Source organism: Chiloscyllium plagiosum, unplaced genomic scaffold, assembly GCF_037043375.1.
Source record: "Chiloscyllium plagiosum isolate Xiang-an unplaced genomic scaffold, Cpla_swu_hap1 HiC_scaffold_11, whole genome shotgun sequence".
In the NCBI taxonomy this organism is placed as follows: Eukaryota; Metazoa; Chordata; class Chondrichthyes; order Orectolobiformes; family Hemiscylliidae; genus Chiloscyllium; species Chiloscyllium plagiosum.
In genome coordinates this window covers 5,177,872-5,194,096 of record NW_028270149.1, presented here as the reverse complement: position 1 = coordinate 5,194,096, position 16,225 = coordinate 5,177,872, and the positions used below count along the sequence as shown (strand labels likewise).

Below are 16,225 nucleotides of genomic sequence, written 5' to 3'. Positions count from 1 at the left end.
TGTGACTCCTAAACCTGCAATGGACCAACGATACAAGTAAAAAATGAGATGAGGTCCTGAAAGCAGAATACAGGGAGCTAGGAGAGAAGTTAAAAAGGAGGACCTAAAAGGTAGTTATCTCTGGATCATTACCAGTGTCATGTGCTGGCCAGTGTAGAAATGAAAAAATAGGCAGGATGAACACGTGGCTTGAGGGGTGGTGTAGGAGGGAGGGGTTCAGATTTGTTGGACATTGGGACCGGTTCTGGGGAAGGTGGGACTATTACCTATTGGACAGTCTACACTTGAACCAGACTGAAACTAATGTCCTTGGGGGAGTTTTTGCTACTGCTGATGGGGAGGTTTTAAACTGATGTGGCAGGGGCTGGGAAACAGAAGAGAAGACAAGTAGGCAGCCAGGTGGAAACTAGAGACTGCAAGGATCATGAAGTTAGCATTAATAAGGGGAAGAGTAGGCAGAGAGCAGACGAAAACAAATGAACTGGTGGCCTGAAGCGCACATACTTGAATGCAAGGAGTACAGTGGGTAAGGCAGATGAATTAAGGTTTTGGATTGGTGCCTGGGAGAATGGCGTTATTACAATCACAGAAACTTGCTTGAAGGAAGGGCCTGATGATTGGCAACTAAATGTTCCAGGATATACATGCTTCAGTGGGACAGGGAGGGAAGTAAAATGGGGGGAAGGAGTTGCATTGCTAGTCAGGGATGATATCACAGGCGAGCTAAACGAGGACACTATGGAGGGCTTGAGCAGTGAGTCATTATGGGTGGAGATGAGAAATAGGAAGGGTGCAGTTACATCGTTGGGGCTGTATTACAGGCCTCCCAACAGTGAGTGTAAGGTAGAAGAACAAATAGGTAAACAGATTATGGAAAGATGTAGAGGCAACAGGGTGGTGGTGATGGGAGGTTTTAATTTTCCCAACATGGATTGGGATACAGTTAGTGTCAGAGGTCTGGATGGGGCGAAATTTGTAAGAAGTGCCCAGGAGAATTTTCTAGAGTAGTATGTCAATAGTCTGACAAGGGAAGGGGCCATATTGGACCTGGTGTTGGGGAATGAGCCTGGCCAGGTGGAGGATTTCTTTGAGAACAGTGTCCACAATTCTGTAAGTTTTAGAATACTCGTAGACAAAGATGAGAGTGGTCTTAAGGGAAAAGTACTAAACTGGGCCAAGGCCAATTATATCAAAATTAGGCAGGAGCTGGGAAATGTGGATTGGACACAGCTATTTGAAGGGAAGTCCACATTTGATATATGGGAGGCTTTCAAAGATAGGCTAAAGACAATGCAGGACAGGCATGTCCTGGAGAATCCCAAAGCCTTTTATTCTTATATAAGAAGCAAGTAAGTAACTAGAGAAAGTATTGGTCCACTAAAGGATAAGGAAGGAAGGCTGTATGTCGAACCTGAGAAAATGAGTGAGATTTTGAATGATTACTTTGCATCAGTGTACACTGAGGAGAGGGACATGATTGTTGAGATGAGAGATAGAAGTTTGATTACTCTGGATCAAGTAGGGAAAATGTGTTGGTATGCTAGAGGTTATTAAGGTGGACAAATCCCCAGGACCGGATGGGATCTATCCCAGGTTGCTGAGGGAGGCGAGAGAGGAAATAGCTGGGATCCTGACAGATATCTTTGTAGCATCCTTAAATAAAGGTGAAGTGCCGGAGGACTGGAGGGTTGCTCATGTTGTCCTCCTGTACAAGGAGGGTAGTCGGGATATTCCGGGTAACTACAGACCAGTGAGCCTGATGTCAGTGGTGGGGAAGTTGCTGGAGAAGGTACTAAGGGATAAAATCTATTTATGTTTAGAAAAGAATGGGCTTACCAGTGATAGGCAATATGGTTTTGTGCGAGGTAGATCGTGCCTTACCAACTTAATAGTGTTCTTTGAGGAAGTGACCAAGTTGATAGATGAAGGAAGGGTTGTTGATGTCATATACATGGACTTTATAAAGGCATTTGATAAGATTCCCCATGGTAAACTAATTGAGGAAGTGAAGTCACATGGTGTGCAGGGTGTTCTAGCAAGGTGGATAAAGAACTGCTTGAGCAACAGGAGACAGAGAGTAGTAGTTGAAGGGAGTTTCTCGAAATGGAGAAAGGTGATCAGTGGTGTTCCACAGGGATCAGTGCTGGGGCCACTGTTGCTTGTGAAATGCATAAATGATCTGGAAGAGGGTACTGTTGGTATGATCAGCAAGTTTGCAGATGACATGAAGATTGGTGGAGTAGCAGAAAGCATAGGGGACTGTCAAAGAATACAGGAGAATATAGATAGACTGGAGAGTTGGCTGGAGAAGTGGCAGATGGATTTCAATCCAGGCAAATGTGAGGTGATGCATTTTGGGAAGTCTAATTCTAGAGCAAATTATACAGTAAAAAGAAGAGCCTTGGGAAAAGTTGATGAGCAGAGAGATCTGGGAGTGCAGGTCCATTGTATCCTGAAGGTTGCTGTACAGGTGGATGGAGTGGTCAAGAAGGCATATAGTATGCTTGCCTTCATCGGACAGAGTACTGAATATAAGAGCTGGCAGGTCAGGTTAAAATTTTACAAGACTTTGGTTTGGCTGCATTTAGAATACTGTGTACAGTTCTGGACACCACATTACCAAATGGATGTGGGTGATTTGGAGGGGGTGCAGAGAAGGTTTACGAAGACGTTGCCTGGTATGGAAGGTGCTAGCTATGAAGAGAGATTGAGTGGGTTAGGATTGTTTACATTAGGAAAAAGGACATTGAGGGGGGACCTGATTGAGGTTTACAAAATCATGAAGGGTATGGACAGGGTGGATAGAGACAAGCTTTTTCCCAGGGTGAAGGATTCGATAACCAGAGGTCACGCGACCAAGGTGAGAACTTGAAAGTTTAAGGGAGATACACGCGGCAAATACTTTACACAGTATTTGCCGCGTGTATCTCCCTTAAACTTGGTGCCTGGAATGCGTTGCCAGCAAAGGTAGTAGAGGCAGGCACGGTAGATTCATTTAAGATCTGTCTGGACAGATGCATGAGTAGGTGGGGAGCAGAGGGATACAGATGTTTAGGAATTGGGCGACAGGTTTAGACAGTGGATTTGGATGGGCTCAGGCTTGGAGGGCCGAAGGGCCTGTTTCTGAGCTGTAAGTTTTCTTTGTTCTTTACCCTGAAATTGTACCCTCTGGTCCAAGACTCTCCCACAAGTGGAAATAACTTCTCCACATCTACTCTATCAAACAACAGAAGAATCTCCAATGGTTCAATAAGCTGTCCTCTTAATCTTCTAAACTCCATTGAGTACAAGCCAAACTACCCTGGTCAGGAAATTCTTCCATCCTCTGGAACTGACCTAGTCAACATTCACCAATGCCGGTATATCTTTTCTTGGATAAGGAAACCAAAACTGTTCACAGTATTGTAAGTACGGTCTGACCAGTGCCTTGCATAGTTGTAGAAACAACCTCCAATTTTAAACACATTTCCCCTTGAAACTTCCTCCCATGATAGCAGAAGGTACTTTACTTCAAATGTTTGAATCACAGACTAATGGTAAAGCTGATATCTTCTCTGGCCCTGCAGTGAAGTGATCACCATTCTGAAATCAGAATCACTTGCGTCAGCTATAAATAGTACATTCATTAACATCATCATCTACAGAGATGGTCAATTTCACAGTTTTGTAGTTAGATTGGTTCAATCAGTTCAGTGCATAGATTACATTTCCCCATCCTTAACCAACATTCTTACCCTGTCAGGATATGCATCGCCTGATCCCACCAGCTTCTTGTTTTGATCAAACAGCATCCAAAGTTGACTGTCATACTCTGATTCATACAGCAAGTCAGATAATAAGGGACAGCTTGGAGTCACTTCTCCAGACTTTGCCTGTAGTAGCACATTTTACAAAAAAACACAATTAACACTGTATAGTAAACAGCAAAACATTGTAAAGAAAGCCTGTTCAACTGGACTCAATCCATGTCCTTTTTATCCTCAGCACACTGAAGCCACATCAGAGTAATGTGCAGGAAGCAGAACATCTACTCAGCAAGACATTCCTGAAACTTCCTCCGCTGTGACCTCTACCATTGGGAACATCACCTCCAAGATAACCCAGAAGAAAGTGATGACTGCAAATGCTGGAGAGTAGAGTTGGAAAGGGTGGTGCTGGAAAAGCACAACAGGTCAGGCAGCATCCGAGGAGGAGCCTCGACATTTCTGGCATATGCCTTTCATCACATTCCTGAATCACATAACTTTTCCAGTGCCACACTTTTCAACTCCAAGAAAACCTGCAAAGCAGTGAGAATGATTCAAACCAGGCTGAGATTATGTTGCAAGTCTTAAAGATAAAAAAACCAAACTAAGCACTAAGGTTCACTTATGTAAAGACAAAATTTAAAAATAGGGAAGATTTTTAAAATCTGGACAGTAACTTGGTTAGTCCTCACTCGCAACACTGTGCATAGTTCTGCTCTCCTATTGTTAACAAGAAAAATCTGACAGGATTTCTTTCTTCCCTAGCAATCAGAGAAAAAGGATTTGACCAAAGATTATAAAGGGATGGATAGGGTCAATGCAGAGAAAACTTTTCCAACTTTGAAGCCCAAAACTAGAGTGCATCAATATAGAGTCATTAACAAAGACAAGCAGGAATTCAGCAGCTGTGCCGCTGTCCAGAGAGAGGAGAGAAAGTGTAACTCACTCCCACAAGGAATGGTTAAGGTGATTAGCCACAAGACATTAACGGGAAGCAACATAAACACCTAAGGGAGAAAGGAGTAGAGAATATGTTGATATTGTGAGATTAAGAGGTGTGGAAGGTTTATTGGCAATAAACAGTGGTTTGAATTTGCACATTAGAGGCCTATGTAGTTTGTACACTGGCCACAAATCTAGATATAAAATATTTAGAGTTTCATTTGCCACGTCTTTAGGGCATGAGGAAATGCAACCTCAGATGGTGCTGAGTAGTGGCTCCAGTTTAGAGGGTACTCATTCTGTTTAAATTAGCAACTCTGCATCAGAATGCATTTCACTGTTTCTGAGAGAGGAGACAAGGCATCATGTTGATACAGGACTATAGGAATAGGAGTAGGCCATTCAGTCCATCAGCCTGTTCCACCATTCAATACAATCAATAGTCATCATTTACACCAATGTTTTTTTCCCCCATACAATTCCCATAGCCCCTTAGGTTTTTTAAGAAATCTCTTAATCATGAATTTAAATATACACAAGCATTCTTTTTTAAAGAGGCAGTGTTTTCTGCAGATGCATAAATCCATATATTAGCATTTGCTATGAAAATGGGCTGAACAGTGCTGAAAATGTTGACCTCTGTCATGATCTGCTCATATACAAACTGCATTTGTTAGTAAGGATTGCAGGTGCTGGAAGTCAAGAGTTAATAGATGCAAAGCTGGAAAAGCACAACAGGTCAGGAACTGTCAGAATGAGGCAAAACAGAAACTGGAGGAACACCACCTTATATTTCGTCTGGGAAACTTAGAGCCCAATGGCCTCAACATTGACTTCACCAGCTTCAAAATCCCTCCAGCCCCAGCCTTATCCCATGTGTAGCCCCACCCCTCCTCCTCACCCCCTGACCTGACCTAACCTGTCCATCTTCCTATTCACCTATCTGCTCCCATTGACCAATCACAATAACCCCCTACCTTCAACCACTTTTCATTATCCGACCTACTCTTCCCCAGCCTCATCCTTCCCTCTGTGTACTTCTGTGCTCCTTCCCCGTCCCAACAAAGGGTTTCATCCTGAAACATTGCCTTTCCAGCCCCTTGGACACGGTCTGACCTGCTATACTCTTCCAGCTTCACATCCATCAACCCTGCATTTTTTTTAGATTAGATTAGATTAGATTACTTTACAGTGTGGAAACAGGCCCTTCGGCCCAACTAGTCCACACCGACCCGCCGAAGCGTAACCCACCCATACCCCTACATTTACCCCTTACCTAACACTACGGGCAATTTAGCATGGCCAATTCACCTGACCTGCACATCTTTGGACTGTGGGAGGAAACCGGAGCACCCGGAGGAAACCCACGCAGACACGGGGAGAATGTGCAAACTCCACACAGTCAGTCGCCTGAGGCGGGAATTGAACCCGGGTCTCTGGCGCTGCGAGGCAGCAGTGCTAACCACTGTGCCACCGTGCCGCCCACCGTGCCGCATTTGTGATAGTGTCTGTAGGAAAACGTCCTAAGACGTTCCATGAGAGATAATGAAATGAAATACAGCATTCCATTACATCAGGCAATATTAGGATAGGTGAACAAAGGGGTATGCTTTAAGATCTTAAAGAAGAGAGACCGAGAGAAAGATCTGGAGAGGACTACAGAGAGCTGCTGAGCTTAGAGCCTAGATGTTGAAAACACTGCTGCCACAGTTCCAAGTAATTAAAACTGTAGAGAGGAACACAAAAGCTTTGCAACACAGATTATTCAGTTCATCTAGTCTGTCAGACAAAAAGTAGCCACTCAACTTAATCTCACTCTCCAGCTTGCAAACAGTGACTCAGTAGTTTACAGCATTTCAAATGCTATCCAAGTGGCCAAGTTTGGTGAAACATAGGGTCCCAGGTGGGTTAGAGGGCTAAATGAGTTGGAGTTAGGAGAATGGTGAGATCACAGAGGGGTTAAAAATTGATGCAGTGTCAAACCAATGGAAGTTAAAATACAGGTAACCGTTCTGAATAATTACAAGTGCATGGAAGATGGAAAATGTAAGGTTCACCAGGAGAATACAAATGCAGTGTAACAGGTACGGATGCATCTCAACCAGCATGCTCACCATGGCAACTAAAGATTGTAGCCCTGGGATCATTCTGGAGCTTTATACGTCACTCCACTATGCAGGTACCTTTTGCTCCATACCAAATGCCCAAAGAAACCATTCCTGGCATCAATCCTGAACTTACTCCTCATCAGTTCAGAGATATCTCTTGCTCTTACCATTGAAATGCAACTTGAATAACGTTGTGGATTGACTTTCACCTATGCCACTTGGTACTTCCACATCACTGGTCAGTATTTGCATCGGGGAATCAATTCACTGCAGGAGGCAGCCATTCAGTCCAACATGCTTCTATCATCTTTCTGAATGAACAATTCACAATTGATGATGTGATGTTGTGGTCATTATGGAGACTTGGATATCACAGAGGTGGGAATGGTTGTTGGATGTTCCAGGATTTACACGTTTCAAAAGTAATGGAAGTGGGGAGGGGGAAAAGGACGTGGGGGAGCAGCACTGCTAATCAGGGATAATGTCACAGCTACAGAAAGGGAGATCATTGACGCGGGTTTATTTATAGACGCAGTTACGGGTGGAAGTCAGAAACAGGAAAAGAGCACCCACTTCATTGGGAGTTTTCTTCCCCTCTTCCCCCCCCCCCCCCCCCACCCCCAAATAGCAACAGAGACACAGAGAAGCAGATTGGGAGGCAGATTTTGGAAATGTGCAGAAGTAACAGGTTTGTTGTCATGGATGCCTTTAACTTCCCTAATATGAAATGTGGAGGTTGTTTAGGAAGCACCTGCTGATGATGCTGGACAGGTTTGTCCCACTGAGGCAAGGAAGGGATGGTAGGGTGAAAGCACCTTGGGATGTCAAACATCTAGTCAAGAGGAAGAAGGAAGCTTACTTAAGGTTGAGTAGGCAAAGATCAGACATGGATTTAGAGGGTGACAAGGTAGCCAGGAAGGAACTGAAGAATGGGGCATGAAAAAGCTGTAGCAGGCCAGATTAAGGAAAACCCTTAAGGCGTTCTACATCTCTGTGAGGAACAAGAGGATGGCCAGCGTGAGAGTAGGGCCGATCAGGGATAGTGGAGGGAACTTGTGTCTGGAATTGGAGGAAGTAGGGGAGGTTCTTAATGAATACTTTGCTTTAGTATTCACTACTGAGAGGGTCCTTGATGTTTCTGAGGATAGCATGAAACAGACTGATACGCTGGAACAGATTGATGTTACGAAGGAGGATGTGCTGAAAATTTTGAAAAACCTAAGGATAGATAAACCCCCTTGGCCAGATGGGATCTACCCTAGGTTAATACAGGAAGTGAGGGAAGAGATTGCTGTGCCTTTGGCGATGTTCTTTGTGTCCTTACTGTCCCCTGGAGTAGTGCCAGATGATTGGAGGTTTGCAAATGTTATTCCCTTATTCAAGAAAGGCAATAGGGATTACCCTGGGAATTACAAACCAGAAAGTCTTACGTCAATGGTAGACAAACTATTGGAAAGGAGTCTGACAGACAGGATTGATGATTACTTGGAAAACCATAGTTTGATTAAAGGTAGTCAGCATGGCTTTGTGTGGGGCAAGGTCATACCTCACAAACCTTACTGAATTCTTTGAGGAGGTGACAAAACACTTTGATGAAGGTAGAGCAGTGGACGTGTGTACATGGGTTTCAGCAAGGCGTTTGATAAGGATCCCTATGGTAGGCTCATTCAGAAATAAAGGAGGCATGGAATACAAGGAAACCTGTCTGTCTGGATACAGAATTGCCTGGCCCATAGAAGACAGAGAGTTGTGGTAGATGGAAAGTATTCAGCCTGGAGCTCAGAGACCAGTCGTGTTCTGCAGAGATTGGTTCTTGGACCTCTGCTCTTTGTGATTTTTATAAATGACTTGGATCAGGAAGTGGAAGGGTGGGTTATTAAGTTTGCTGATGACACAAAGGTTGGTGGAGTGGTGGATAGTGTGGAGCGCTGTTGTAGGTTGCAATGGGATATTGACAGGATGCAGAGCTGGGCTGATGGAGTTCAATCTGGAAAATTGTGAGGTGATTCACTTTGGAAAGTCGCATTTGAATGCAGAATACAGGGTTAAAGGCAGGATTCTTGGCAGCATGCCCATAGATCCCTCTAAGTTGACACCCAGGTTGACAGGGGTGTTAGGAATACATATGGTGTGTTCACTTTCATCAGGGGGATTGAGTTAAAGAGCCGCAAGGTTATGTTGTAATTCTATCGAGCCCTGGTTAGACCACACTTGAAATATTATGTTCAGTTCTGGTCGCCTCATTATAGGAAAGATGCAGAAGCTTTAGAGAGAGTGCAGAAGAGATTTACCAGGAAGTTGCCTGAACTGGAGGGCATGTCTTACGAAGAAAGGTTGAGGGAGCTATGGATTTTCTCACGAGAGTGAAGATGATGAGAGGTGACTTGATAGAAGTGTACAAGACATTGAGAGGCATACATAGAGTGGATAGCCAGAGACCTAGTCCCACAGTGGAAATGGCTATCACGAGGGGTCATAATTTAAAAGTAATTGGAGGAAGGTTTAGGGGAGATGCCAAAGATAGGTTCTGTACACAGAGTGGTGGGTACGCGTGCACAGCTGGCAGTGGTGGTAGACTCAGATGCATTAGAGACTAGTGTGTTTTGAGAAGATTTGTGCCTCAGTTGAAGCTCTGGATCTAAGTTTGCTCACTGAACTGGCAGGTTTGTTTTCAGATGTTTCATCACCCCACTAGGTAATGTCATCAGTGAGCCTTCGGAGAAGCACTGGTGTTACAGTCCACTTTTTATTTGTGTGTTTAGGTTTCCTTGGGTTGGTGATGTCATTTCCTGTTCTTTTCTCAGGGGGTGGTAAATGGGATCCAAGTCACTCTGGAGAGAGCGCAAAAGAGGCTTAATATGTTGCTGCCTAGACTGGAATGCATAGCTATAATGAGAGTCAAAGTGTGTGGCACTGGAAAAGCACAGCCAGTCAGGCAACATCCAAGGAGCAGGAGAGTCCATGTTTCAAGGAGAAAGTGAGGACTGCAGATGCTGGAGGTCAGAGCTGAAAATGTGTTGCTCGAAAAGCGCAGCAGATCAGGCAGCATCCAAGAAGCAGGAGAATCGACGTTTCGGGCATGAGCCCTTCTTCAGGAATGAGGAAAGTGTGTCCAGCAGGCTAAGATAAAAGGTAGGGAGGAGGGACTTGGGGGAGGGGCGTTGGAAATGCGATAGATGGAAGGAGGTCAAGGTGAGGGTGATAGGCCGGAGTGGGGGTGGGGGCAGAGAGGTCAGGAAGAAGATTGCAGGTTACGAAGGCGGTGCTAAGTTCGAGGGATTTGACTGCGACTCCCCCCACCTTGTCTCACTCAAATCCCTCGAACTCAGCACCGCCTTCCTAACCTGCAATCTTCTTCCTGACCTCTCCACTCCCACCCCCACTCCCACTCCGGCCTATCACCCTCACCTTGACCTCCTTCCACCTATCGCATTTCCAACACCCCTCCCCCAAGTCCCTCCTCCCTACTTTTTATCTTAGCCTGCTGGACACACTTTCCTCATGCCCGAAACGTCGATTCTCCTGCTCCTTGGATGCTGCCTGATCTGCTGCGCTTTTCCAGCAACACATTTTCAGTCCACGTTTCAAGCACAAGCTCTTCATCAAGAATGTATAATGACAGGTTGGACAAACGTTGAATGTTTCTCTAGAGTGGCAGAGGCTGAGGTGAGCTGAAAGCAGTATATAAAATGATGAGAGGCAGGGATAGGGTGGATTGTCAGTCTTTTCCCAGGATCAAAACTTCAAATACTAGGAACATTGGTTTAAGGTGAGGGGGGAAAGCTTAAGACATTGGTGAGGGCACTTTTAGTATACCATGTTCAATTCTGGTCTCCCTACTACAGGAAGGATATTGTGAAACTTGAAAGGGTTAAGACTTACGAGGATATTGTCGGGGTTGGAGGGTTTAGGCTATTTGGAGATGCTGAACAGGCTGGGGTTATTTTCCCTGCATTGCAGAAGCTGAGGGGTGACCTTATAGAAGTTTATAAAATCATTTGGGGCATGGATAGGGTAAATAGACAAGGTCTTTTCCCCAGGGTAGGAGAGACTGAAACTAGAGGGCAAAGGTTTAAGGTGAGGGGGCAAGATTTAAAAGGAATCAGAGGGGCAATATTTTTCATGTCGAGGGTGGTGTGTATGGAACAAGCTGCCGGAGGAGATGGTGGAAGTGAGTATAATTACAGTTGAAAGGTATCTGGATAGGTATACGAATAGGAAGGGTTTAGAGGGATATAGGCCAAATGCTGGCAAACAAGACTAAATTAGTTTAGGATACCTGGTTGGCATGGACGAGTTGGATCAAAGGGTCGGTTTCTGTGCTGTACAGCTCTATAAGATGTGAGTGTTTTTTTTTACAAAGACAGTGGTAGGTACCTGGATTGCACTGCTAGGGGAGGTTGTAGATGCATATACAAAAGCAACCTTTAAGAGGCATTTAGATACTCAAACAAACAGGTCTTTAGTCATCTGCTCTCTGAAACATACTGCTTTAAAATCGTAAAGTAAGATTGTTCTAGTTAATTATTAAATCCTTTCACAAAAGACCAACACCTGTATGTCACTAGTTTGAAAACCACATTCTTCAAAAATATACAAATCAGACATTTTTTTACCAATTATTTTAAACTTGTGCCCTGTTATCCTCTGTTCCTTCAGAAGTGGGAACGTTTACCTGACCTATACAGTGTAAGTCCCTTGCGTTTTTGAATACCTCTTTCAAATTGCTTCTCCTAGCCTTCTTTGCCCCATGAAAAATGTGGAGAAAACTTTCTCAATCTATTTTCAAAACTAAAGCACTTCATCCCTGAAGCTATTTTCATGAATCTTTTCTGCTCTTTCTTTTTCTTTCCTGTTTTCAAAGGCAAAGGCCAAGTACAATAATTCACCATGCTTGATATTGGTTCCATGGAAGCAGATTGGTGTAATGCAAGTCATTGACATAGCAGATTTCCCATCCAGGAGAACACAATGCAATTGGAGATTACACATGGTAACTGATTAAATTAATTACCTCTCAGTAAGAATGCTGTAAGCAGTTACCTGATTAAAATTGTATGTTAAAACCAACTCATAAAGTTGTCTGTTGTTGGGCAGCACATCCCGAGAGCCTAAGGGTCTTGTTTTGGCATCCACAGGCCTGTTGAAAAATGTAATCTTTTTATCATTGGCTTACAATTTTAAAACAAAATTCAGACCTGGGACTAAAATAAAGACCTCTGTCTTTCTGCATCCTAAAAAAAACACAACAGGTTTGTCTCTGCCATAAATCAACTACAGCTCAGGGTTCTGATTTAGAAAAAGAATGCATCATTTATCATAGCTAATAAACTAAATCCGATATTATAAATGTTGCACCATATTCCAGGTACGGTATGGGTATCTGAGGAAATTAATTATATGGCCAGAACTACAGAGATGAAGAGACTTGCATTTCTGTAACATTTTTCACATCCTCATGATGCCCAAGAGTGCTTTAACAACTGATGAAGCACTTTTGAAATGCAGTTACAATTGAAATGTAGGCAATCCTGCAGCCAATTTGGGGATTGCAAGTTTCCAGAAAGAACAATGAGATAATGACCAGATAAACTGTCTCTCAAGTGATTCGGATGGAGTGCTAAATACTGGAGGTAATTCCCCTGCTTCTTTAAATAGTGCCATTAGTGCTTGGCAGGGGCAAACAGATCTCAGTTTAACATTCATCTGAAAGGCAGCATTTGCGACAGTGCAACCCCTTCCTTAGTACTATGGAAGTGTCAGCCGAGATTGTGTGTTTTTCTGTCTCTAGTGGGACTTGAATCGATAACATTCTGACTCAAACATGAGCGTGCTACTACTGAGACAGGGCTAAAAACACATCTGCATGAGATAAAGCCTTCAGGTTGTTCTACACCATACAACATGTTCTGTAACAACTAATTAAACTAACATTCTGTTAAAGGTCAAGGCACCAACCGGTATTTTCACACAGCTACTTATTTCAAATAAAATGTTTACCGAAGAGTCTGGACCCAGTTTTTTAGGGTCATGACAGGTGAGAGCTCTTCATAATTCAGCGAAGCTGTGATATCAAATCGTGATATTCCTTCCGATGCATGCTAGAAGGAAATAATTATAAATGTAGTTAACACTTCTGCCTGTTAACTTTACAACCTAATTACATCAGGAGAAAGTGAGGACTGCAGATGCTGGAGATCAGAGCTGAAAATGTGTTGCTGGAAAAGCGCAGCAAGTCAGGCAGCATCCAAGGAACAGGAGAATCGACGTTTCGGGCATAAGCCCGAAGAAGGGCTTATGTCCGAAACGTCGATTCTCCTGTTCCTTGGATGCTGCCTGACCTGCTGCGCTTTTCCAGCAACACATTTTCAACCTAATTACATCACACCGTTATGCTTCCTGCTGAATAGAAATCATTACTCACCACAGTTTCCAATTATTTTAAACTTCAATCCTCAGAGTACAAACCTGGTCCTTGCTCACTCTTTTACAAAATAAATTCATTAGCCTCGGGATGTCAACATCAAGGGCAAGGGTGGCATTTATTGATCATTCCTAGTTGTCTTGGCAATGTGCGAGAACTTACATTTTGGACAAAGTGGCTCTTTCTACAGCTTCTGTGCAGGGTACCTTCAGACTGTCCCCGTGGACTTTCATGGTGTCAGGATACGTCAGAGTTTTAGTGCCAATGGAGTAGCTTGTGAAGCGTGGTCAATGGTGTAATGTAGGAGATATGGTAGCCACATTATGCCCAATATGCTCCCAAACCATAAAGCGAGTGTATTTTTACCAGCAAATCTGTTTTAATGGTAAAAACTGAAAGAACTGCATATGCTGGAAATCAGAAACAAAAACAGAAATTGCTGAAAAGATCAACAGTTCTGACAGCACCTGTGGAGAGAAATCAGACTTAACTGATTGAGGATGGGTCATTGGACCCGAAACGTTTACTCTGATCTCTGTGTTTTAGTGTTGTTGGCTGAGCGCTGAATTTTGACCAGATTACAAAGGATCACTTCTCTGAAATAATTACCGTGGGATATTTATGCATATTTGAATATAGAGTTTAATGATTTCAGAAAAACAGCATCTTTAACAGCATAGTAGTTCATTCATATTGGTAAAGTCTGTGAAGAGAAAGCAGTTAACTTCTTAAATCCAATGATCCTTCTTCAGAACAGGGATTCTCCAGATTTGAAACATTAACACTGCATTCTCTCCATAGATGCTTCTAGACCTGCTGAGATTCCCCAACAATTTCTGTTTTTGTTTCAGATTTCCAACATCTGTAGAATTTTGTTTTACTTTGTTAATATTGTTTTGCTGACAGTGCAGGACTCTAACAGTAATGCCTTCTCACAGTGCAGCACTCTCTCAGTACTGAGTTTCTGATAGCTCAGCACTCTTTCATTACTGCCCACACTCCAACAGTACAGACTCTAACAGCGCTGCCTCTCTGACAGTGCAGTGTTCTTTCAGTATTAACTCTAGCGAACACTCCCCTCTGACAACACAGCACTCCCTCAGTACTGCACCTTCACCATGCAGACTCCGACGGAACTGCACTCCTTCAGTGCTGCTCTTCCAATGATGCTGCACTCTCATTACCGTCTCTTTGATTGTGCAGAGTTCCCTTCCGTACTCAGATAGTGGTCGAGACTCTTAAAACAATCTGGACTGCAATGGAGCATTAAACCTGGATTTTGTGCTTAAGACTGTGGTGAGAGATTGAATGAATAACCTTTTAACTCTGGTGACAGTACTACCCAGTGAACACTGCACAGCTTTTCAGAGTGGTTTTGGTTGGAATTTGTTACAAGTAGGGTTGCCAAGTCTCCAGGAATGCAATGTCAATCTCCTGGACAAGTGATTTCTGGAAAAACAAAAATCATGGGGTAGTCAACAATAATTTAGTCATAAAAATAGATGTCTGCTTGACAGGACAAGGTGCTTGGAGGAAAAAGGTTGGGTGACAACACCTGAATCTCTTCAGATTTGGCAAATCTCACTACAAGGAAACACATTGAGTGGTTCAGGTAGCAGAGTTTGAGTCATTTATCAACAGTAACTGAGCCTGGAAATGTGATCCATCCTGAAAATTCTGCAACTCTTCATAACATACCCAGAGGGAGATTGTTCCAGTGAGGTCATCCATGGTGTCTCCGAGGGAAATGATACAAATGAACTGAAACACTATGTTCTCACCTCCACCAGCGCAACGATCTTTCACTGCCTTATGAAGCTGACAGTTTTGATTTCACAGCACAACATACTCATATAGATTATTAAATAGGCACACTCAAGTTCACTTGACATCATAAACAAACCTGCAGTTCATCATAGACTGAAAGCTAAGTGTCCTACAAGCTTAAGGCTACTTTCCATAGCTGTCAGCCATCAGTTACTTTCATAGAACACAGAATGATAAAGCGCAGAACAGGCCCTTCAGCCCTCGATGTTGCGCTGACCTGTGAAATGAATCTGATGCTCACCTAACCTATACCATTCCATTATTATCCATATGTATGTCCAATGCCCATTTAAATGCCCTTAATGTCAGTGAGTCCCCTACTGTTGCAGGCAGGCCATTCCATGTCCCTACTACTCTCTGAGGAAAGAAACTACACCTGATAGCTGTCCTAAATCTATCACCCCTCAATTTAAAGCTATGGCCCCTCATGTTAGCCTTCACCATCCGAGAAAAAAGGTTCTCCCTGTCCACCCGATCTAACCCTTTGATCATCTTATACGTCTCGATTAAGTCACCTCTCATCCTTCTTCTCTAACAAAACCAGTCTCAGTTCCCTCAGCCTTTCCTCATAAGACCTTCCTTCCACACGAGGCAACATCCCAGTAAATCTCCTCTGAAACCTTTCCAAAGCTTCCACATTCTTCCTATAATGCGGTAACCAGAACTGTACGCAATACTCCAGGTGCGGCTGCACCAGTGTCTTGTACAGCTGAAGCATGGCCCTGTGGCTCTGAAACTCAATCCCTCTACCAATAAATGCTGACACACCATATGCCTTCTTAACAACCCTATCAACCTGGGTGGCAACTTTCAGGGATTTATGGACCAGGACACCAAGATCTCTCTGTCCATCTACACTGCCAAGAATTGTACCATTAGCCCAGTACTCTGCATTCCTGTTACTTCCTCCGTAGTGAACTACCTCACACATTTCTGCTTTAAACTCCAAATGCTACTTCTCAGCTCAGCTCTGCATCTTATCTATGTCCCTCTGTAACCCACAACATCCTTCGGCACCATCCACAACGCTGCCTACTTTAGTGTCACTCGTAAATTTACTAACCCATCCTTCTACACCCACATCCAGATCGTTTATAAGAATGACAAACAGCAGTGATCCCAAAACAGATCCTTGCAGCACACCATTTGCAACTGAGCACCAGGATGAACATTTCCCA

The 16,225-nt window shown here is 43.6% G+C and overlaps 1 protein-coding gene across 1 annotated transcript in view; it reads right to left on the bottom strand.

The window, feature by feature from the left end:
* The window catches only part of LOC122557441 (tripeptidyl-peptidase 2-like), a 132,157-nt gene that overhangs the window by 28,557 nt on the left and 87,375 nt on the right, over positions 1-16,225 (bottom strand). The window contains exons 19-21 of the mRNA XM_087991847.1: positions 12,797-12,897; positions 11,840-11,936; positions 3,735-3,872 (exon numbers count right to left, since the gene is read on the bottom strand). Of these exons, the coding sequence (XP_087847973.1) occupies positions 3,735-3,872; positions 11,840-11,936; positions 12,797-12,897 (336 nt within the window). The remainder of the gene's footprint in view (positions 1-3,734; positions 3,873-11,839; positions 11,937-12,796; positions 12,898-16,225) is intronic.